The sequence below is a fragment of the Haemaphysalis longicornis genome, unplaced genomic scaffold, assembly GCF_048455015.1.
Source record: "Haemaphysalis longicornis isolate Haplotype H1 unplaced genomic scaffold, Haemaphysalis longicornis Haplotype H1 scaffold_8, whole genome shotgun sequence".
Taxonomy (NCBI): Eukaryota; Metazoa; Arthropoda; class Arachnida; order Ixodida; family Ixodidae; genus Haemaphysalis; species Haemaphysalis longicornis.
Genome location: NW_027526445.1, coordinates 94,564,592 through 94,589,590, shown reverse-complemented (window position 1 = coordinate 94,589,590; position 24,999 = coordinate 94,564,592). Strand labels below are relative to the sequence as shown.

The 24,999-nt window shown below is 46.2% G+C and overlaps 1 protein-coding gene across 1 annotated transcript; it reads right to left on the bottom strand.

The window, feature by feature from the left end:
* Nucleotides 1-9,007: 9,007 nt before the first annotated feature.
* On the bottom strand, nucleotides 9,008-24,999 carry LOC144149362 (protein spaetzle 5-like). The gene is made up of 3 exons (XM_077680930.1): nucleotides 24,739-24,999; nucleotides 18,263-18,475; nucleotides 9,008-10,734 (listed from the first exon to the last, which is right to left on the bottom strand). The coding sequence occupies exons 1-3, from the start codon at nucleotides 24,819-24,821 to the stop codon at nucleotides 10,515-10,517; spliced, it is 516 nt and encodes a 171-aa protein (XP_077537056.1). The 5' UTR covers nucleotides 24,822-24,999; the 3' UTR covers nucleotides 9,008-10,514.

Sequence of the window (24,999 nt, the reverse complement as noted above, 5' to 3'; positions counted from 1 at the left end):
AATGGCAACTCTAGCTGACTGAAAGTAATCGTAGTTGACGAATCGTTGTTTTCGGAGAAGCTGCCGCGAGTCGAGGACCGAAAGCACGACACATATCAACTCGTGCTTTTTTATTCGCTGCGCTCGAAACGGTAATGCCAGTACCTTCGTGCGGCGTCATTACGGCCACCGACTAGTCGTATTCTTTTTGTACCTTTTCGCGCGGTCCCAAGGTCGTCCAGCTGATTCCACCAGGTACAGTTTTTTGCATTGGACAATTTATCACATGACCCGTTGTTAGTCGCACCGCTATAAATCTAGCGACATCGTCAGCGCAGTGGGGCAACGCCGTCACTCGTTCCGGTTACCATAGCATTGGCGGAGCGTTGTCGTCATGCATATGCACGGCTTCATCTATCTTCAGTTGTGGTTGAGCAGCAGGGGTACGACTGTCAGCTGAACTTAGTAACAGCAATTAATAGCCTTTCTCACCTTCGCCACAACTACGCCGTCACCCTTTGATGGTAACGTGCTCGCTGTTGCACCTCGGCTTTGGTTGTAGACGTCTCGGCCCCATCAACTCATGCGGCAAGGAAAGTGCGCACTTACCTATCAAGAAGTGGGAAGGCGTAAGCGGTACTCCTTCTTCGGGTTGTCTTCGATGTATGTCAGAGGTCGGCTGTTAATAACGGCTTCCACTTCGCAAAGGGTAGTGGTCAGGGCTTCGGCCATGAGCCTGGCTCGCCCTAGGGAACACTTCAGACCGTACTTGGTGGGGCGAATGAGACATTCCCACAAGCCACCCTACCAAGGCGCTCGCTCAACGATGAACTTCCACTTCACGTTGACCCCAGTGGCGTACTCTTGCAGAGCTAGCTGATGCAGCCGCTATAAATTGGCGAACACAGAGGTGAAAAGAGCGCGCGTTGTCCGAGTAGACCGTCTTTGGTGTGCCGCTTCATGACATGAACCGACGGAACGCCAGTAGTGTGGTAACCGCTGTCATGTCTAAAGTAAGTTCCAAATGCATTGCTCGAGTGACAGCACATAAAAACAATAAAATGTAGGCCTTTGAGGGCGGGCTTTTGCGCGGACGTATAGGGGTCCAGAAACAATCAGCCCGACCACCGAGAAGGGGTTCGCTTCCGTGATTATGTCGCTTGGCCATGGAGAAAATGGTGCTGTTTGTGGGGTTAGTCTTCGGCGTCTGCCTGTCAAGCATTGTCGCAAAAGCCATTTGACCATCTGCTGTGCTTTAACCACCCAGAATCACCCTCGAGTGTCGGTGAGCGGGGCCTCAACTCCACCATGAAAAGTGCGGTGATGGGCTGCAATAATGATGATTGAGGTTAGCTTATCCCTGGCATGCAGGAGGATCGGGTGCTTAACGTTGAAGGAGATATTAAGTCTGTTCAACCACCGTCCCACGCGTATCAGGCCTTCGACATCCGATAATGGTGAACGTCGAAGCACCGGTGAAGATGACGGAATGGGCTCGTCAGCAGAAAGGGCTCGTGCTTCGGTGTTGAACGACTCCCGCTGGACGTGCCGCCACCGGAGGCGTTCAGTATCACCTCAGTTCAGTTATATCGTAACCGATAACAAAGGTAAAGTGCTTGGTGATTGAGAATACAGAAAGAGATCCGGAAGTGTTGCGTTCAGCTTCCATTATTTCGGCTGCCATGAGTGGAACGCTTACGGATCAACCTCGTCACCGGGCGTTATGAGCAAAACGTCGAATTCAGGTAGCGACCCGCAAAAGGTGCCTGAACGTGCTGTAATTCTCTACCGTCAAAAGTGTTCGTGACTCGACCCCGCAATGGCAAACCGATGTTTCCTGAGACCTTTTGAGTTCCCTAGTGTCAACATGTTCTGTATGCGGGTCCGGAAACTCGTGTTGTGAACCTACGAGCCGCGACAGTTCATGCCACCAGTGCTGTGAGTGAAGAAGAACCGCTTCTGATACACATCGTGTAAGTAAATCTGCCTAGTTCTCCTTTCTGCTGCATTGCCTCCATTCTCTACATGCGGTTACTTGTCGTATCTCACATACGCGGTTCTCCACGAACACGTATTGTTTACATTGGAGCTAGTAATCCAATGTAGTGCGACAAGGCAGTCCGTCCACAAAGTCACAGGGGAATCATCCAGAATGGCGATAGTATTGGCGTAACATGGAATTAGTGCTCCAATGACGCAAGCCAGGAGCTCTAGCCGGGAAACAGATACGAGATTACGGCCGCCGACTTGTCGTCTTCCTTTTCCGAAGTCGTTTTGACTTGGAAACATGTTTGGAGAAATGCACTGAGATCACTGGATACTGAGATAAGAGGGATAACTTTAGGACTTACCCACAGAAGTAGCAAAGTAAATGGTCGCTAAACAATCATTTTTTGTTAACGTCACTGGTCGCAGTGCCGAGCAAGGAAACAGAAATAAATACCACAGACGCCTAACAAAAACGATAACATGCACCTAGTCAATTGGTTGTGTCGTTTGAGTTAGAAACGTTTGATGGATAGACGTACATAGGCCACCTTGAATTTGAACATGGTAACTACAGCAGTAACCGCTGCGGAGAAGCAGTAAACAAAAAAAAATATGTAATAGAAAAATGTAAATTTTGAAGTGGTATAAAACGCAGGACAAAACCCCCGTGCCCGTGACAACCGCAAAATAACTTACAAAAGCCGCAGCGTGAACCCAAATCATCTTGAGATGGGGCGCCTATATTTTAGTGCAACATACGCGGTAAGCGCGACGAAAGTAATGATGGTGCCTGACGGCAGGACCGAAGAAAGTGACGGGTGTTGCGTGTGTTCTTCGGTTTTTGAGTGTTCAAACGATGCCCGTAGTTAGTGTCCAAACTGGGTGGAAGGTGAAGCAATCTTTGCAGCCGCGCCTAGAAGGCAGGCAATACAACATGCCACCTCTGCAGGCGTTTGGAGAGCTAAAGCTGGAATTTTATTTATGATTTAAAGTGAGCATGTATATGAAGAATAACAAGCTGCGCAAACGTTATTAGCACTTTCACAAAATGGTTCAGTTTTACGATGCTTTCTCCTACAGGAACGGAAAAGAAACAAAGGCTGCGAAAATACGACAGATACAAGAGCAATTAAAATAAAGACAATGTTTATGCGGCTTCATTCGAACTTGCCTCATAGTTCGTGATGATGGTCGCAGCTGCTCGTGAACTAGACCTCTATATAAAAAATGGCTCCAATCCACGCTATGAGGGTGCTTGTAAAGCAAAGCTTTGAACGGCACGCACAACTATTGCCCATGCAACGTCACTTGAATTCATACACGTGGCTCTACAAACAGTGAAACCAGAGATTCTGGCAGCCTTTACCTACAATTCCCGGGAGCGGCGTCCGGAACGCCGCAGCAGCGTCGGCCATGGCCCGGCTAGAGCCGAGGACGCCACCGCTGTATCTTGGCTGTTAGACGAGAGAAAGAAAACGGAGTCAAGCGTCTTTTGAAGTGTGAGACCGCGGAACCTAGTTATCCTGATATGCTAGCATGGGGCTGACAACTGCGTGGCCAAAGCGCTGACACCGAAAGAATGCGGCATGTGAGTTCAGTGATTCCCATTAATACAAATCAATTCACACACGTGGCACGACCAAGAGTAAAACCATAGATTAGGTATGACAGCCTTTACCTGGAATTCGCTGGGGCGGCGTCCGGAACGAAGCAGCACCGTCAGCCACGGCCGGGCTAGAGCGTCGGACGCCACCACTGTACCTCGGACGTGAGTCGGGAGATAGAAACCAGGGAGGACCGTCTTTCGAAGGGTGGGACAGCAGAAACTAGCCATCGTGATGTGCTAGCTTGGGGCTACACCACCGCGCTTCATAAGCGCAGACACCGAAACAAGTCGTGAGCTTAATGATTCCCATTTATACCGATTTAAACTAGTTAGTTTAGTAAGTTTGCGGATTGCGAGAACGCTGAGGGAACTTTTACAACCGCTATTCATAAAAACCCGTTGCTCCTTTCACCTTTTTTAATAACTCTGAAAACACAAAAGAATTAGAATTCACCAATTCAGAAGATGGAGTCGCATTCGTAGCAAGCAGTGCGCATAATGTAGCGTTTCCCTAGCGGCCAGATGTCTCTATGTGGTTGGTACATTTTGTTTTCCCGCCCTGAAAACCAATCCTTCACTTATCTTTGCCGTATGACTACTTAATTCCGTCGGGTGCTGGGTACCCAGGAGGTGCAGTCGAACAAGTCAAGCCGTGCGAAAGAAGCTTACAATGGACGCGATGCTGAGCGAAAACTGGCTCAAAACAAAGCGTGGCTAAGGCACACGACAACGCCGTACCGGCGACGCCGCCGCCGGCGAGCAGGCACTTTCGTGCGGGGAACGCTAGTTAAATTCGCCCCGCCCTCTACTGTGTGCTCCTTTAGGGAAACCCTTCGCCGAATCCCTGCGCCCCGCCGACGCCTCCACTTCGTTTAGAGTTTGTTGTGCGCAGGCCACGAAAGAAGCGTTGGCTGGTAGAGCTAGAAAACTGCTTTAGAAAACGCTTTCGGGAGCAAAAACAAATCCTTCTCAGTCATGCTACATTTTTGGTCTTTTTATGTGGCTTGTGATTTGCCATTTTAACAGATATATTTGAACAACGTTACCATAATTGACAAGCGCGGTGAAATCGCCGATGCACTGTCGTGAGAAATAATGGAGCACCGGCCATATTTGGCAATGGGTGAATTTTTTACATGGTCCCATCCTCAGCAGTCATTCAGGAATTACGGAACCACGGTATAGAAAAGCATTATTTAAGAGTTCTAGACAATATCTACAATCAGTCCACAGCTACCACAGTCCTCTATAAGGAGAGCAGTAAAATACCTCTAAGGAAGGACATCAGGCAAGGAGACACAATCTCTACAATGTTATTCACGGCATGTTTGCAACAGGTGGAGGGTTCATTTATTGGGAGAAGGTGTGCCTAAGGGTGAATGAAGAATACCTCAGTAACATCAGAATTGCTGATGGCGTCGTCTTGCTAGGTAACTCGGCAGAAGAATTGCAAAGCATGCTTACCGCGCTGGACAAACACAGTAGAACCATGGGACTGAAAATAATATGCAGAAAACTAAAGTAATCTTCAAAAACCTCAGGAGAGCACAGTGGTTTGAGATATGTGGCGAGGCAGTGGGAGTTCTAAACGAAAAATTACGCCCACCTGCCTTCGCGGGACCTTTGGTGTGATGCGACGCTGAAGGGGGTTCCGTTGAGTGTTTCCGTTGGTTCGATTAGTCGAATTGCGTGAAACGCGTAGTGAACGTGAATTGAGTTTCAATCACATCGTTGGGTTCCACGCGAGGGGATGCGGGCGTAATTTTGAGCATAATAGGAGACGTTGTTGTTGTCGTTTAGACGGAAGCTTTATTAAAGGAACCCTCGCATCAAGCAATCGTCGGTACTGCGAGAGAGCAAGCGCAAGAGCAAGCGCAAGCGCGGGCGACCGTCGACTGAGAGACCGGCCAGAGCGCGGCACGCACCCGAAGGAGAGCAGACCGCGGAGAGAGAGAGTACTGCACATGCGGACAGCGCGCAGCGCCGCCCACCGGCGGAGTGAGAGTGCTCTGCGCCACGCGCCCGCCGATGTTGGGCGAGAGTGTTCGCTATCGGAGACAGGTGAGGGAGTGAGCGGAGGACAGACGCAGTTGTGCGGACGCGGACGACAACGACGACGGACGCAGGACAGGGCCGCCAGAAAGAGATGCTCTTCTCAGCGTCGCATCTTATATATATGTCCTTAGGCCAAGTAATGACCCGGATCACAACCATGAAGGAAAGATAATTGGAAGGTTAAAGATTGGATGGAATGCATTCGGCAGGAATTCTGAGACAATGAATGGCCGCCTACCTTTGTTACTGAAGAAGAAAGTGAATGGCGGCTTCACCATATTGCTACTCACCTACAGTGAAGAACCCTGCAGGCTCACTCAAAAAGGTCAACTTAAATTGAGGACGACTGAGCGAGAAATGGAACGAAAGATGATAGGTGTAACATCAGGGACAAGAAGAGAGCGGAGTGCATTGAGGAACAAACGCGGGTTGAGGACATAGTAATGTAAATTAAGAAGGCTGGGGTATAGCCCGGGCATGTAATGCGAATGCAAGGTAGCTCTTGGTCATTAACGGTAACAGAGAAGATTCATACAGAAGGCAAGTCTGGCAGCGAGCGGCAGAAAGTTAGGTGGGCAGATGAGATCAAGACGTCTACGGGGATAAATTTTTCGGGTTTAACGCAGGAGCGGAATAATTCGAAATCTGTGGGAAAGTTCTTTGCCCTGCCGTAGGCGCAGATAGCTTGATGATGACAATTTTTATGTTTATGATTGTTTTTCGTAAAGCTATGCCTCCAGCATGCACTTGAATGCGCTCATTGAGGCCGCTTACAGTATTTATTGACAGTGCCTCGCGCATTATTGGTAACCTATTCTTTGGTTTACTACAAATCAAAACGACAGGAACTTTCTGCATGTTTGCAGTGACGGATCCAATTTGATTCCTTTTTATTCCCTCGACTCTACCTTGTATAGTGGCTCCGGAACAATAATGCACTTTGGTTTTTCCTGACTCGGATTAATTCATGTTTGCTTGATCGGTCTTCGTAACTCAATTTACCAGGTCTCTTCACGTTCATTTCTCGCAGCTCAGTTTATTCCGTGCATAGTTCAGCTAGGTTCGTGGTAATGCACGCTGGTTCCTCTGACTTCAGTTTGATTATCCCAAATGCCTTTGTCATATACTCACTTTCTGTTATGGTCTGGTCTTCCCTAACCCCTCACATGAGCAGTGGGAAAGTACGCTGGCCAGCTCCTGCCCTGAAACGCAGCTCTTGCTAGCAGAAAGGGCGAAAACAGCCGGCTGTAACAACGAAGTCTTGGGCTGAAGACCCCGACCCCAAAAAGGCTGACTTCAACTCTAAATAAAGTTTTTTTCTCTCTCTCTATAAGTTCCTTTAAATTCGCTGAACGTGTAAAGATGCCTTTTGGGCAATGGGTGTTCACTACGATTTCCGCTCAGCTTCACTCTGTGACGAGTCACATCAGGCTTTCGCCTTAATCATTTCTACTGCAGAATATTTCAGTTCAGCGCTAGGTGTAAACATGTCCTGCATTCAAACTGCTCGACGTAATAAATAGCAGATATCATATACTAACCCGTAAAACTTCCGAGGATGGTGATTGCAAACTTCCTGTAAAGTGGCACGGAACCTAACCATCTCGAATTCAAGTCGGCTGTTCAACGGTCGCCTCTTTTCAGCCTCAACTGCGCACTAGAGGCCCCCATGCTCATGAGATGTTCGGACAATCATTGCAAATTTTCCTACATGATATCCCGCACATAAGTTATTTAGTTTTTTTTAGCCGGTTACAACGGCATCCCAATGCCAAATGTCTTTAGCATGTCTTTCACGGCTAGGGGCGTGCTATTGTTCGGAATGCAACATTGATGCAATTGCCAACTCTTGGCGACTGCACTGGATAATTGGGAACTACAATCCCTCCAATACACTTGTCTTGTTTCGTGAACTGATAGTATCTCCCTATAAGTGTGCCGGATCTACTGGTGGTGATAGCCCCCCCCCCCCCTCCTACATAGAGAAAACAGTTTCTACTGAGCGTTTTTTTTATTGGTGCATGCGTTACCTTAAGTAGACAGATTGTTTATGTCAGCGTTGAGTTTAATAACCTCAGTTACAAACATTTCGAAACAATCTTATGTTGCAAATGGTTTCGCTGAAATTCTATTCCGGCAGTGTTTTCCGCGATATTGTGAGTCATCAGTCACAAGTAAAAACATGCATGAAACTTTTGCTTGTATCTGTGCTCGAAGCTGATGACACTGACAAAATGTCCGGTTATGCGCTACTTTTGTCACTTGAATAACGTGCCACAACACTTTCCATAGACCCAATGGTTACATACTCACAGCAATGTAAGTGCCTCTCTCTGTAAGCTCGTGTTAAACACAACGGCTAAAGTTTGAGTTCCCAAACCCGTTCGACGCCTGGAAAGCTTAAGCCGAAAGTCCTGATTGGTGAATTTTCTTATATTGCGTAGAATTCTGAGTTTCACCGCATTCATTGGCCTTCATTTCCCGGCACTTGTTTTTTCTCCAGCCGTAACACTCTAGTTTAAGAAGTGGCAATATGCCGTAAATGTTTCGTACACACGACCGGTAGAGATTTCCTGTTCCGCCAGCCTGTAAAAGTCTTCTGTGGGCATGGTAGCGCACTCTTACTTTTATTTATTACTTGGCTCACCTCTTTCCTGTGCCTCTTTTCTCTCCAGTCTAATCAACTGGGGTATGATATCCACCCAAAGGACGAACAATCACACCTGTATTTACTTGAGGAGAACACGACGGACTGTAAATGCTGCAGGCAGAGACAACAACCATTTCAAACAATAACCAATGTTTAGACGCTCCTTTCCTCAGTCGGCCTTGCGCCATTAAGATCCAACCCTCATCATCAAGCATTTTAAACAGAACGAGCATAAGTATTACTAGACCCGTCTGACATTTGTAGAAAGGGAAGTACAATGAGTGGACGAAATGTTCCAAAAGACCATTTAAATTTAAGGCCAAATATTTATTTTTGAATTATTTGTGCGATATTGACGGACTGCACGGTCCTTTGCTTTTGCTATTTTGTATCGCAGGAGTGCCGGAGAAGAGAGGAGAAAATACAAGGAGAGGCCAGGAGGTGGAGGAAGATGCGCATGCGCAGTGAGGGTGTGCATGCAGCAGAGAGGGAGTGACTCGTCTCGTGCCGGCCCAGGAAGACACCGGCAACTATAGTTCACTATACCGGCAACACTGTCGCTCCAGGAGCCCTAAAAGGGGGAGCGTGCTCGTCTCGTACTGGCCCAGGAAGACACTGGCTACAGTGTCGCTCCAGGAGCCCTTTAAGGGTAAGACACCACCGTTTGTTCAGCAAACCGAACATGCGCACTAGAGCTTAGGACGCCGCACGGTGGAGGGAGCGACATAGCCCATACTATAGGATGCTCTGCATCTTAAAAAAGCTCTCTTGTTACGACAAAGCCATCTGTTGTTACGCCACACATTTATGTGATAACTACAAAGTCAGGTTTCTCACCGACAAACATTTCTGTAGTCACACAGATCTGACGGTCGCTACGACAGCCTACACGCTGTCGTGACATAATCAGCTGCCAGAATCACGACACAACAATACGACAAGAGGACAGTACGACACACAAAAATACGACAAACTACAGAAATGTTTCGTGTAGCAATTTCCGACTGAAGGCTGCCTGAATGGCTACCCCAATTGCGGCATTTATTTTAAATTCTTCTGCTGCGGTGAACTGTGTTTTACGGCTTGCTCCCCAGGATACGGTTTACGACCAGTGCCTGCATGAATCTATGTCATTCTACATCCCTCATTTCTGGCTCTTGCACTGGTTAAGCGTGTTATAATTGCTACCAAGCGACTACAGATTTCCTGTATTTGGGCAATTGCGGCGTCGACTCTGCCTCTTTCCTGTAGATCATGGCTAGGATTCGTAAGTGTCTCCTCTGTATGATTTTATTTTGAAATATTCTACACCGATCGTTTAGCTTGCCATGGTGTGTCATCTCCCGCTTGCCGGACTGAGCTTGTGATAGTTTCGGGTCCGCAAGTGATTAAAAAGTAGTTTAAAAATTCATGTAAATATTGGTTGTCTACTTATTTTAATTTCTTATTAGTACACATTATAGCTTGTTGTACCCTAGACCATCTTCGGGTTTGAGCGCCTCGTCTTAATTTTTGCAACTCTTCTACTTCGAGCTGTGAGAGTCGTTTTGCGGCGACAGCCAGTGACCAGGACTGCCAAGTAGCTTGCTGCCACCGACTGAACGTAGCAGGAATTCTCCTGGGCAAGCGCTCCGCTTGCTTACTTGCAGTGTCTTTATTTCCTTTCCCCAAAGCGTATCATTGTCCTACTCCCACACTCCAGTTGCCGCTGCGCCAGCTTCCAAATTGAAGGAAGCTGCCTCTGGTTGCCTTGGCGATAGCAGTTTCGGTAGGCAGCGATGATCTCTTTGCGGTCGCTTCATGAGATCGGCCTACAGAGGACGGCTAGCACCCGCGGTGAAAGTGCAGAACAAACCTAATAATCTCATCACGTTAAAAGATCTAATTCATTATCAGTGGAACAACAGATGACTCTCAATGTAGATAAATTCAATGCCATGCCTGACTTCAAACTTTGCTGCAGGTAGAAAGGTACAAGAAGAGTGTGTTTTGCGTTTTCCTATTTTATCTGCCAGCACGTCCTTTTGTCATAAAGTAAAAGCAACACTACTCTGATGTGCCGAGCGTCGTTGGTTTGTGAAAGTAAGCAGTGATACCACAGAACACAAGAACGATTTCGTTTACTTTTTCGCCATTTGAGTGTACTGGGTTAACAATTTATTACATCTGCTTAAACGTATCCACGATTGGGAGTACACTGGGCGTAAGCGTGGACGGTCCTTTGTTTCAGCGGTTTCAGCGGCCCTTCCTCTTCAATTTCTTATAAATCTTATAAAAATGATGTCGTTGTATTTTGCAGACACAACATGATGGAAAGTAAAATTCGTCCGTAATGAATTCTTTACCTTCAGGGTGTATGACGAGAAGTTTCACTTTGGAGTGCTTCTGAACACAAGTTGACGTGTAGCCATAAGAAAGAGCTTCAGCGATACGCCCACATGGTTTGTCTGGATTTCTGCAATAGTCACAAGGAACCGTATTAATTACAAAAGATGCTCTGGTTTGGCGCTGTGCAAGAAGAAATGAATTTATATAATTGGTAATAATAAATACCGCAATGTAATAAAAGAAATTTGAACAAATGTAATGTCAGAATGGAAATGTCTGTCATGTGCGAAATGTTTAAAGAAAGTGCCGCTCAACAAGAACAGAACTGATAACAATGTCTATCTGTAAAGAGTTCAACATTAAACAAATTTATGCTCATTGGAGGAGGCTAATCGTAAACACTGGTTTTCCGCTTCTTCAGGCGAAGAAGCGACAGAAGTGAGAAAATGTTCAAAGTGCCGGTAAAGACCTTCACATTAAGGAAACCGTGTTGATGGCTTTTATTGCAAACATTGTTCGATACCTCCGAGTATTTTCATGTGCTGCTTTGTGCGATACACCACGAGTATGTTTTGTGCTTCGCATTGGCGGACATCCTGGCTCGTTAATTTTTCTTTGCAATAGCACTATTACTGAATGTTTTAAACAAATTTGTTGCCTATAAATTACACAGATGGTGTATGATAATCAGCCATTTCTAGCTTCTGAAGCGCCAAATGTCGTTCCAAATCTAGAAATTATACGAAAAATAGCCTGCAAACGCCGATGGATTTCAAAGCGTAGCATTTTTCCGGCCCAAATATGTTATTGCAAAATCTATTTGTATGCTTTTTGGAATGCGTGAGACGAAGTCAAATCTCCCTAGGCGAAGCAGGGGCTCATCAATGTGCATGCCTGGCGGCAGCTTTGGCATCCCAGAAGACTGCACTTTCCATACGCCAATCGCACACTGTGTAAACCGTGACTTTCATTTTACCGCTGCATGAGGTTGCGTTTGCTTCTGCGATTAATGCAAAAAATAAAAACGGCCGTCTTTACGAGATTTCGGCTCATGTTTAAGATCCCCCGGTAATCAAAATTAATTCGAAGCCCTCAACTACGGCGCGCCTCGTCGCTGGCGTTTCGTCGGCGCGTTAAACCCAACATTGAATCAATCAAATCTTTAAGAGAAGCCTGCTTAAGTTTTTCCCACTACAAAACAACTCTCCTCATACATTTATTCAACTTATTTAGGGTTAACACAAGAGACTGCATTCTGGTTTCTTCATTATTATTAAAATCTCGACTGCGTATTCTTTTTAACTGTGGCGTGAAAATGCTAACAATATTTGCTACTCTATTCGTGGGCGACTAGAAAAAAGAGATGCACCGTTCTTCCGACCCACGAAATCAATTTGAAAGTCATTGTGCTTTTGTTGATAGAAAAGATGATGATGAATAAACTTTATTTCAGACAAGGAGCTGATGTTAGGGCATCCGCCCGGTGAGAGGCTTTCTTAGTACGGGATGCCTAGGCCTATGCTGGCCATCCATACCCTCTCCACTAATCGTCGCTGGTGTGGAACGTCGGAGCTGGTCAGCAGCTCCACCTACTGCTCATAGGTAGGGATGGTCCGGGGTTAGGGACGAGGGAAGGAGAATGCTGGCATTCCCATACATTGTGGTACAGGGGGCCTGGTTGGCGGCAGGATTTGCATGTGGCAGGGTATGTGATACATGGCATGTAGCAGGGTAGGAGGTAGTCTGTAGTTGCCGAAATGTAGTAACTTCATCATGGGAGAGTTTCTGGTGGTGGAATGGGTATTAGAGACGCTCGTTCATGTAGTGGGCGAGTATTTTGGCGTAGGTTTGCAGCGGAATGGGCTTAACTGTTGCTTCCGATGGGGGTTAGTGGCCCTCGTGGGAAACGGCCCAGTGTGAATGAGCGAGGTAACGGCGTGTGCCTCTTCGTTACTTCCCAGGGATTAGTGACCTGGAGTCCAAAATATTTGCGGTTACGGGAGTGGTTTCGCATGTTGTAGACTTTTTAAGACGGGTTGTGATATGCGTCCTTTTAGGTAGTTCCTGCAAGCGGCTTGGCAGTCAGTAAGAATGGTTAAAAATTCTTGGCCTGTTGTGGTGGCAAGGGCAATGGCAACCTCTTCAGCTGTTTCGGTGGATTTGGTGAAAATAGTCACTGCAGTGAGCTCAGTTCCGCTGGAATTGACCACGCTGGCGGCTTGCGCAGATTTTTAGGCATATGGCGATGCATCCGTATATCGGGTGCATAGGAGGTGATGGTATTAGTTATGAATGCTGCGGTATCTTGCTGCTCGACGTGCTTTGTTGTAGGTGTGGTGCGTATTTCGTTGGATCGGAGCAACTGGAATGATTTGTCGTATAGCCAGGGGGATGTGACATTTCTGGTCGTGGATGGGCAATATAGAGTAGTGAAGTTTCAAAAGCGTTGCCCTACCATTTAGAGTTAGTTTAAGCCGTTGTATTTGAGAGGTGTGGTGCACTCTTCAAGTGATTCCCATGTGTTGTGGACGCCAAGCTGCATGAGTTTCGTAGTTGCGGTCTTGGGAGGGAGACCCAGGGCTGTCTTATATGCTTGGCGGATCGCTGAGTTAAGTATAAGGGTCTCGGCAGGTTTTAGGGTTAGGTATGGAGCACCATAAGCTATCCGGTTGATGAGGATGGCTTGTATGAGGCGAAGCATCTCGGTTTCTTTAAGGCCGAAGCGACGACGGGAGACGCAATGTTTGAGGTCCATGAGCTGTGCGAGGGTCCGCTGTAGGGGGAGGATCGTTTGGGAAGCTGAGCCATCCTTTGGAATGGTTATTCCCAATATACGGAGGTAGGGGACTGGCTGGTTGTTGATCTTGAGTTTCGGGTAGGGTATATTTCGCGCTGTTTTCGTGGTTGTTCTTTTGCTGAGTGTTAAAAGGGCCGATTTTTCTGGAGCACATTCAATACCGCGGGCTTGGCGGTATTATGTCACATAATATTGCAGTGAAGGGCCCCCTCCTTGGGCACAGATGAATCCTGTAAGGGTCCATAGTGTCAAATCATCAGCATAGATTCCATAGAGCAACAAAAATTCGACCTTACCGCTACCAGATACCTCTTTTTGGTATGTGTACAACATTACTGCTGTTGCTTAATTCCTGGAGTTTAGTGCCTGCACTCGCTGTTACTGCCGAATTACTACGGTACCGTAACCCTTTCTAGTATCAACGGTAACACTGTTTTTAGAAATATTCCATCTTCATTACCACAAACGGGCACGTTTAAGGTGACTGTGGGAAACCTTAAGTAGTGAAATCACGGCCGCCCCTTCAGAAAGCGGGCTAAGTTAGGCGGGAAGGCACAGAGAGGTCCCAGTCAAATGGCGGAAAAGCGTCGTAGAAGCTCGGCGGCTGACCTGACCGGAATTTTCTTCCTTGTACCACGCGAGTCTAATGGTCTTTGATTCTTGGCAACGTCAAATACACACGACGGGAACCTTTAACCATCGGCTTCTTCTGAGTGGCATACGCCGGAACGTTTTGCACGAAAAAGGGTTGCAACCAATACAAATAGTGAACACAAAAAAAAATGCAGGAGCAGGAACAAACTCGAAGACCAACAGCACAAAAACAAGCGAGCACTTCTAATATAAATATAAAGATGCTGAATTACGTGGGCGTACTGCTCAGGACTTCACACTATTTTGGTCGTTTCTGTACGTGGGTTTTATAGGATTTGAAAATTACTCACGCAAGAAGTCAGATCATATATGGAAGTGTCGTAGAGGTGTCATGTTGAATTGCTAAAGAAAATATTTTTGGGTTCTCATTGTTCAAACGTAGCTAAATGTGATGTCAGCGACCACCGCATCAAAAACATGTTCATGAAAACAGGTCTATCACGAAGCCCCGGAGTACACCAATGCTCCTTCTTAATGTGTTCTGTGGATAAACAGGGTGATAGAAGTTAAGTCGACGGGTATTTTTAAAATTAGACGCTTATATGTACGTGAACACCACCGCTACAGTGAGGTTATGCGCCAGGGGGGACACACAATCAGGTGGTAACCATTGATATCGGTGGCTAACTTAACTAAAATTGCTTGATTAACCTTTTAGTGGCTGCAGTAAGCAGGCATGTTTGTATTGCTAAGTTAGAGGCAATCGTGTTCCCAACGCAGTTTCATTTGCCAGAAATCTTCTAGCGCATCCGTACTCCTAGACATCGATCTGCGAAGTTTAATTGCCGTTCGCATGATTACGCACGCAAGACAGTAAAGACTGGCGCAAAGCTCCTCCCTTTTGTGACGCGAGTGCTGTGTACGGTGTTTAGTTCGACAACGGCGTGGAGGCATAGGAAAAATTGATAACTGGCACCATTGCAGTCTTGGCTGGCGTTATCGCAATCTGCAGTGCTCGGAACCGCTAGCGAAAAGAAAAACAAAGCGGAGGAGCTCCACGCCGGTCGTCACCGTCTAACATGCGTAATCAGGCGAACGGCTATTAAAATTCCCAGTTAGATATCTAGGAGTACGGATGCGCTAGAAGAATTCTGCCAAATGACACTGCATGGAAACACGATTGCCTCTAACTTCTCAATTCAAACATGCTTGCTTAGTTCAGCCACTAAAAAGGTAATTATTCAATTGTAGTTAATTAAACCACAGACATCAATAATTAGCCCCTCATTCTGTTTCCCCCTGGGCGCATAACCTTACTGAAGAGGTTGTCTTCATGTAAAATGAAACACCAGTAGAAAAAAAGTCTGTCGACTTAACTTTGATCAACCTGTATAGCAGACGTTCCCTAGGGTGTGACTAGCGCCAAAACAGTTCTTTTATACGGGGTGATCAAAGTTTAGTCGACAGGTTTTTTTTTTAAATAGGCGCTTAGATTTACGCCAAGACCACCTCTACGGTGAGTTTATGTTCCCATGGGGACATATAAATAGGAGGTAATTATTACATTCGGAGGCTTCGTTAGCTAAAATGGATTAATGAACTTTTTACTGGCTACAGTAACCAGGCATATTTGTATTTGAAAGTTAGACGCAATCATGTTTCTACGCAGTTGCAATAGGCAGAATTCTTCTAGCGCATTCGTACTCCGAGATATCGACTGCGGAGTTTAATTGCCGCTCGCATGATTACGCATGCTGGAAGTCAAGACCTGCGCATGGCTCCTCCCTTTTGGTCTTGGTATCCGAGTGCTGCATATTGCGATAACGCCAGCCAAGAATTACGGGGGGCCATTTATAACTGGTGCCTATTACTTCACCCCTTTGTCGAACGAAACACCGTACACAGCAGGCACGTCCCAGATGGGAGGAGCTTTGCGCCTGTGCAGACTGTCTTGCATGCGTAATCAAGCGAACGGCAATTAAACTACGGCGTCTGATATCTCGATCTACGGATGCACCAGAAGAATTCTGCCAATTGAAACTGCGTAGAGACATGATGGCGCCTAACTTTTCAATTCAAACATGCCTCGTTACTGCAGCCACTAAAAACCTAATTAATCAGTTGTAGTTGATTACGTCTGGGAAATCAATAATTCCCCCCTATTTATAAGTCCCACTGGGCGCATAACCTCACTGTAGAGGTGGTCTTCGCGTAAATCTAAGCGCCTATTAAAAAAAAAACTGTCGACTTAACTTTGATCTCCCTGTAGACCTGCCGCTTTCGGTTCTACATAGTGGTGAAACAGCATCCGCTATTCAGTTAGCTTCTATTGGAATGAAAGACAACAGACACCCATGCCTTTCATTCCCAAGAATACATTGTTGCGGTTCTTAGGATATCCCTGTAGTCAAGAGCCAGGAAATAAAACCTGTGGCGGGCCGCTTGGCGCTAGCAGCTCATAGCAACCTGGGAACCCGAAACAACGAAGTTGCAGAAGGTGCGGGAGCGGCTAGAACTTTAATAAAAATGCGAAGACGAAAGCGTAGCTGGACTATCTGTTGAACTATCAGTGAATTTAATTGGTGGTCGCTCCCATCACAAAACCATCAGCCCCCGGATTTCGCACTCCGAAACTTTTTCCCGTCGCTGGTCATTGGGAGGAGGCAGATGCTCGGTCACGCCGGTGCCTTCACCTCTCCAGGCAGCTCGTACCGGGCTTCCGTCCGCGGTCTTCCCTCGTTTATGAATGGTTTCCCTTTACCAGTACCCACTGCGTCGCCATTTCCCAGACTCCTTTCCTTCTTTCTAAGGTTCTCATATTGCACAGATGCCAGGTTTTCAGGCAAGATATCCACAACTATCGCACTAGGTCCACACGAAGAGATGAAACGCCTCCATTCTAATGCACCTTCTTCTACAGCTGCTGAAGTGCAAACAATTGCCGATTCCATCATGCTGCAATCCCACTCAACTCGCCATACTACCATCCGCTCGGAAAGCCAAAGAGACCTCCTCCTTACCTGACCACATTCATCTATAGTGAACAGTCTGCATGGCAGCCCATGGTCACCTGCACGTCCTTGCAGGTGACCATGGGCTGCCATGTAGCCTGTTATGCAGGGTCCTGTAAGCGCATCCCGGCATAACAGAGCCCCAATTTCGGCAGCCATGAGATGGGCCGCTGGAAAACAAGTTTTCTCTCTCTCTCTCTCTCTCTCTCTCTCTCTCTCTCTCTCTCTCTCTCTCTCTCTCTCTCTCTCTCTCTCTCTTCTCTCTCCGTTTCTCCTGCGGCCCTGCCTGTTTTTTTTTCGCCAAGCAATACCTGCCTCCCGGCTGCCGCGTCCATTTTCTGGGCGCCTCTGTGTACGACAAAGCAACCTTTTGTACTTTTGAAATAGGCCGATCGCGTTTCGGTGGCCTGCGTATCGCACCGCCACCTCGTTTTTAGCGGTATCAGTGGTATAGGCCGTGCGCCTTCTTGTAGCGTCAACGACCCAGCAACCCGTTTTTGACGCACCCTCCCTCCACCGACCAACACCAGTATGGCGCGGCTACTTCTGGTGAAGCCACCCATGTGTTACCTACTAGGCGTACCGCACCAACCCATCGAGACCAGCTTTGGTGGCTCAGTGGCGAAGACCTTGCCCTGCTGATCCCAGGAAGGCGGAATCAATTTTCTGCCGCGGTGGTCATTTCTGATGGAGGCGGAAGGCAGTGTGGATATTCCAGAGCACCTTAAAGATCGTAAGCTTGTCGAAAGGTATTTGGCGCCCTCCACTACGGCGCACTTCATAGCCCAGGCTTAGCTTCAGCGCGTAACCACACAATCAGTAAATCAACCAACCCTTTAAGGGCACCACTGCACACGGACACCTGCTATGATAAAAATATCTCGTTACGCCAAAGCAACGCTTCCATCAGTTCAAGGATAAGCACTTGGATAGTAACTTATATCCACTTTTGCTTAGTACAGCTTGCGTAGAAAAGTTGGGGCGATACAACTTGTATCAACGTTAATTCTTTCTTTAATACTAATTTTTTTCATTGCTTTGTTCTGCTTTGTAATGACTCCATGTAATATGTTTGCAGGTTTCTCGTTTGTGATATATGAGGGCCACAATCATCCTGCCCGATTTTGCTTTGTCCATTCGTCTCTTTCCGTCGAAACACGTGAAACACATGCAATGTTTTTAACAGTGGAATTTTATAGTGCTCAAAAGTCTTAAAACGGTCCTACGCTCTCCATTCAACAAGGCTTACTCACAAGCATATTTCTCCTCTCACAACCTGTCCCAGCGTCGTTCCTTGTACTAAATAAACCCATTCCTTTTTGCTATTCAACGCAGTCTGGGGGCCAATAATGCGCACTTTGTGGTCGCACACATCTGTTTCTTCATTCTCGTCGGTGAAGGTTCGTTGACTGCTCGTGTGACCGAGGCGAATATTCAGGTTCTGCATAAGTTTCTCCACTTCTTGCCTGCGAAATACAGAAGCAAAAGGTCAAACGGCGTAATAAATAAAATTAAAAAAAAATATTTATAGCCATAAGAGTCGTATTAATGCTTGTCATCTACTTTTGAGAAATGGTAAACCCACAAGAAGGTGTTACGTTCATACAAGTGTGACCCGCTCTTAATGCTAAGCTCGCAGTAGTGCTCGGTATGATGCTGTCAACACATGGTGAAGACTGCAACCAGATTTTTTTAAATAGTAACTACGAATACTTTGTACCCAGTTTTTTTGTCATGGCAGGGCCAAAAATCACTGATCATTGGAATGAACCCAATGGCTGGAAAACATTTTTTTCCCTGGAAAGAAGTCAACAAATACATGTAAAAATAACAAAGAAGCACGAGCTCGACACTGTGAAGACAAACAAAAGACGATAACTTACAGACAGAGACATCAAGAGGAACAAATTTTAGCTTGGAAGAAGCGTCATGGTTCATCAAGAATTCAAAGCTATTCATATTACTAAATAATAACTACAAGCACACATTTAGAACACATGGGCGATTTACTCTCCGGGAAGAGAATGGCAAGGAAAGCTCCAGGTGAGACCATACTACCCACCCCATTACTACAATCTAACATCCTTTCCTAAAGAACGTTAAGAGAAGCGCGACGGCCACAATTCTCTCCGCTGTACAGGTGAACGCATTATTGAACAATTTAAGTGTATACTGATACGTGATTTATGACATAAAGGTACACTATTTTACTTCTTAGTCATGCTCGGTGCATGTATTTTCTTATCCAGAACCATTATTTTTTTCCCGAATTTCAACTCACCGCTTTACACAACAGAAGCCCGGTTTCTCTCACACTGAGTCGTCTTAGCCGGTAATTTAAATTTAATTTGTTTCCCTATACTTTTTATATCACAAGATTTACAGCCGCTTTCCGCAATCATACTCCCACCATAGATGGCCGTGCCTAAGTACAGCACAGTTGTTGTGGGAAAACCAGCCTTGAAATACCAAGCTTACAAGGATCTCCATACAGTTTCGATTGTAGGATTTAACGCGCCGACGCAACGCAGGCGATCAAGCGCGCCGTACTGGAGCGCTCTCAGGATTCATTTTGAACACCTCGGGATCTTTACGTGCGCCGAAATCTCGTACACAGGGGCGTTTCTGCTTTCCGCCTCCATCAGAAAAGTGGTCGCTGCACCCAGGAAGCGAACCGGCGACCTCGTGTTCGACAGCAGAATGCCTTAGCCACTGAGCCGTCGCGGCGGGTGATCCCCATAAAGTGAACTTCAACACTAAACGCAAACGTATCGCTCAAACCGTCTAATGTCAAAATATGAAGGCCCTAGGACCAATTTACATTTTGGATGGGAGCTTTTAGGTCTGGCAACCAATTCTGGGGAATTGTATTAGCTTTTTGAGAGAATGCCGTCAATCCCACTAAAAAGGTTTTTGCTTTACTGAAGACGAGAAGTGAAAAACCGAGCTCTAAATGGCAGCATAGCCTAACTACGACACACCACACGACGTGGAAGCTATTTAAACGCCGAAAAGGAGAGAGGGGTGAGGGCAGACACCACCACTCCTAGAGGCGGTGAAAACTGTACCACAAGCGCTTCGATGGAGGAGGAGAATATTTATTCATCTAATCCGTTGGGAATGCGGTCGCTCCAGCCCAGTAAGGGGTGTTCTAAGTCAAGCTCTGCCCGGCTATAGCCAGCCCTCTATGCCCTATTCACCAGCGGAAGAAAGCGGAAAAAAGAGGGCAATTTGAACGCAGACTTTCGAGGCGCACGTCACACGGAAGAGAATCTTTGAGAAATCTTTAGCTTAGAGCCTACTCATCTTGAAACTGGTGCATATTAGTTTCTATCCTACTCGAGATATGTTCAGAGGCTTACGGGTTTACCCGGAAGCAATAGATTTTATATCTGAGCGGACTGTTAACCGTGAAGATATTTAAGCTTGAGCTCTGTGCGGATCGTTAACATAAAACTCCGCTTGGAGAAGTGGAAGGGAGAAAATGCTAGGCCAAGCAGGCCAAAAAGCGACGAGGACGCAATGATCTTATGAGGAGGGTTTAGATTGCGCACCTCAAGAAAAGAACGCCTCCTGTTGTCTGAATCACACTTGGATCCGTCGCGTCGTGAAATCGGCGTCTATCTTATTACCCCATCATCGCAGTAGGGGATCTTGTTGCACTCATTTGTTGGTCGAAGAGCAGCCTCGATGAGTGGGGTACTCAGTCCAGGTCTGAAATGGCGGACGCTATCCAGCGGGCCCACTCGATCAGCCGTTCCTGGTCTTTCGGGGCAGTGTTGGACAAAGCAGCCTCCCAAAAGGAGAAGGTGGGGATGCGTATAGAGGTGAGCCCGCCTGGTGGACGCGGACACTCGCATACAGAGTGGTAGAGGGTGGCAGTGGGGTTGTTGCAAGCCGGGCAATGGCTAGGGTATTGGTTGGGAAAGAAGAGGTGTTTGTGGTGTAAGTTTGGCAATGTGTGTGTCTGGAGTTGCCGCCATGACGTGGCGTAGGCGCGGGATAGGGAAGCACAGAATTTCCTTTGGGTTCGTCACGTGGGCGGTTGCTTCGAACTCTGTCAGTTTGGATTTTTGCGCTGTGGGTGGGGGGATTGTGGACTTCGATTTAAGCGAGTTTGCACGGAGAAAGCTTCGCTTTTAAACGCAGAGCTGTCCAAGCGTTCTTCTGTCCGTGTGGATTGTACACAGAAATTCCGTTCGGTGAAGTGAAGGGAAAGTGAGAGGGAAACTGGCGAGGGTGCGAAAAGCCCCAGAGCATGTGCTGGGAGTACACGCTTAAATAAAATGGGGGTCATTGAGGTCCCGGCAATCAAACCCCTCACCATTGCGCCGTGAAACCGACAATCTAACTACTTGCGTGCAGGAGGGTTACGGTGTTAACAGCGGCTAGGAAAGAACACATGTGCAGCACAAAGAGAAGAACAAAATGCTTTCCGTGGTAGATAATGAACCAGGGTTCCTTGGTTTATAAAACCGGCGTCTATCCCATTGCGCTATAATCGCATTCGATGCGGACAGAATGTTCTTTAGAATCGTAGCAGTGGGTGCTCGAATTGTCCTTTGGCTCAGTTAAAGTGAAATTCGGCTCTGTATTTTGGCAGTTCTAGTTTTGGACTTCTGTAGGTTGGAGTGCGGACTTTGATTTAACTCAGTTTGCACGCAGAAAGTTTCGCCATTTAACCATCGCTCTCTTAAGCAAGGGGCCGACTTAGGGAAACTCAAGGTAAAGCTAGTAAACACCGCCATCTACGCTTTTTCCTCAGTCTTCTCAAACTGATTCCATTAAAAAAAAAGTTGTTTTGGCTTTTCTAAGATCAAATATATAAACTTTTTACCTAAAGTTTAAATTTGTTTCGTCACATAAGTAGTTCGTGTTCTCGTGGCAAAAGCAGACGCCAGCTCCAGATGGCATCAAATATTCTTGAATTCTCGGTCAAGCTGGTAATTATAACTTCGAAGAATGGCTTGATCAGCATTTAGACCGAAGATTCGGGCCTTGCAGGTAACCAACGATAGCCTTTTTTTCTTTCAGACTCCTTGAAGCCAGTCCAAGTCCACACGTGTCTGGACATACACGAGCAAGCCGATCATCCTGAGGTACCGCCACGACCGGCTTTATAGATGCCAGTTATGTGAACTGGGCAAGTTGGTGAATGTTCATGGTGAAAATAGCCATCAAAGACGAAGACAGAGAAGGGAAAACACAAACACAGCGCTTCACGGTCTTCTCTGTCTTCGTCTCCTATGCGCTGTTTTGACCATGAACATTCACCAAAATATTAAACAAAGCTGTTGGGCAAGTTGGGGCGTTATGTTTGAAAATAGGGAGTGACAAATGCACGCTTGTCCCGTCGCCCTTGTTTACTGTCGTTGTCCAAGACGCGCTGTATTTTGTAATCATTCACCAACCAACCTTCCCTGTTCGCCGCATATTATATGTGATTTTAAGTACAGTGGGCCCTTTTCTGTGCATAAAAAAAAACAGTGTGGTGTTTGTGTTTTCTCATCTCTGTATTCCGCTTTATATATAGCGAACTGCTCATTCTCGCCGATTCCGCGTGCCGAATTTGTTGTTGCAGGCCCTACGTTGGAAGAAGCGATGCTGGCGAGTTTTTGGGATTAAACGTAGCCCCACCTGAGAGAGCGCGCCTTCCATACACGGCCATTTTCTGGACCTGCTGGCTCCCGTTGTCGCCGCCAGCGACGGGCAGGTCGCTATATATACAGCCGGCCGTGGGTAGCGCTGGCGTCGTGGTAAGAGAAACGAAGACCGGTGCATTGCATGGCACAGGAGAGATCAATTTGAAGCTGATAGTTCCAGCGATGACCGATTTAAGCAGAAAGGCTGCGTTACGTAATCACTGTACGTGGTGATGGGAACGTCGAGTTGCTTCCGTATCTTTTTTCGTTGTTTCTTCAGCAGCTGTTACCCATTCACTAGCAAGTCCCAGTTTACGTTATTTACATTGCAGAAAAAATACAGCGGTAAGACTGTACATTTCGTATTCTTCGGTGTGTGAAAATGGGCCCAGTCATTTCCAAAGTTTTCGGGCGCTTAGCAACAACAAAGCTTATCGACGTTTGCACCGAGGCGTGATTACTGGAAATGATACAAGGCAAGAACGCGTGCGCTTGATAAACGCTAAAAAGGGAATAAACAGAAAAAAAGCTGGACAGTTTTTCCTGCGTGCGACCTAATTCTTACTGGAAACAGACTACCAGGAAAAAAGGACAGCGCATTCCTTAACATCGCAGTTCGACTATCATCGCTTGCTGGTGTTGAGGACTGGGAAAGCTCAAGGTGTTTTCGATTGTGGACTCAACCTCATTGCTTTTCGCTGATGACCATGTTTACTGTCTATCTCTTTCTTTCTTTCTTTCCGTTGATGATGATGATGATGATGATGATGATTGGTATTGGTTTCCCCTTTGAAGCGGGGTGATGACATGTCATCTTACCAAAAAGGACTTATATAACAATGTTTTACACTCTTGCTTTAATACTAGCGCTGCTTAGGGCAGGCACTAAAGCTCATTAGGCCCGAAATGATTCTTTTTTTTATTTGTTTCTTTCTTCCTTTATTTCTGTCTTTATTCCTTTCTCCTTTGTCTCTGTCTTTCTTTCTTTCTTTCTTTCTCGAAATGGCCACTATTTATCTAAAGGATCTGCCTGTCAATGCCACGCAATCATCTTGAAATTATTCGCGACTCTACTTCCCAGAAAATATTATCAGCACTCGTCACTACCATCCGTGTGTTCTTGGGGGTGTTAGATGCTTACCTCAAGCGCGTAGTACTAGTGTATTTATTTTTTATTTCTTTTTGTTATTTTTTATTTAAATTAAACTACCCTCATCGCACCCTCAGCGCTATTGTAGGTGGTTACAGCAGAAAAAATGAAAACCCCAAGTTAACCACAATAAAAATCAGACACAATAGCTTAGAAGAGAAAGCTAAGCACTTACAGGACAGCAATGTAAACAACACACAGCACGTAGCAGTTCAAACAAAGCAATACAAACCAAAATAAACACCAACAAACTAATAATGTGCAGTGCATTGGGCATACAGCATCACAAATATGAAAATTATTTTATGAACTCAAAATGCTGTTTGAATGGCAGCAAGAAAATGAGAATTTGAGAACAGCGCGTTACAGTCGTTAATAGAGTTTTTAGTAGGGTTCTAGAGTCCGAGTGAACAATGACCTCTAGGCACCAAACGTGCGAGCATGCCTTCTTTCACGATGAAAAAAAACGGACTATTGAGAACACAATAAGAACAACGTACATTCATATTTCAACATCCAACTATAAGCGCTGTTAGAAATTTATTAAAAAAATTTGGGCTAAAAAAGCCACTTTCTGGAACCCGTCGGCCACACAAATTTAGTTTAAAAGATTGGTTTCAAAATAAGTGCGTTTCCTTTAATATTTTTTCAGTCTTCATGGACACAATACGTACCTACATGGGCACAATACGTATACCTTACTATTGCTCATGCCATGAATGGTGGTATAACGACTGATGATGCAATTTACATGAGTGCATAGATTATAACGCGCTGTTTTATGGATCCCACCGTTGCGCGAGCTTCCAACAAAAAGAAGTTTCGGTTAATGGCCGGGCACACAAGCCACCACAAGTGATACTGTCAATCCATAATGTAAGTTTAAAAATAAAGTTTAATATGAAAAACGTGCAGGAGTGGTAGATAAATGACATACCTTGGGTAGGAGTCGTCTTTTTCACAGAAGCCGCTTGGTCCGACGATGTGAGGCTTGCACTCTGGCATGCCCTCAGCGCTCATACGGGGCCTTAATTCCCGTCCAACCAGGCGTACTGAGGATTTGCTTGCACTTGAAGCATTTGGTAAAGTCTGGTAAAGGCTTTGCTGAAACTTAGAGCCATGAAACTCCTTATCCGGCTCTTTTGCCGCGCCAAAAAAAACTAGCGAGGCATGGCACGTTACCTGCAGGAAATATTTT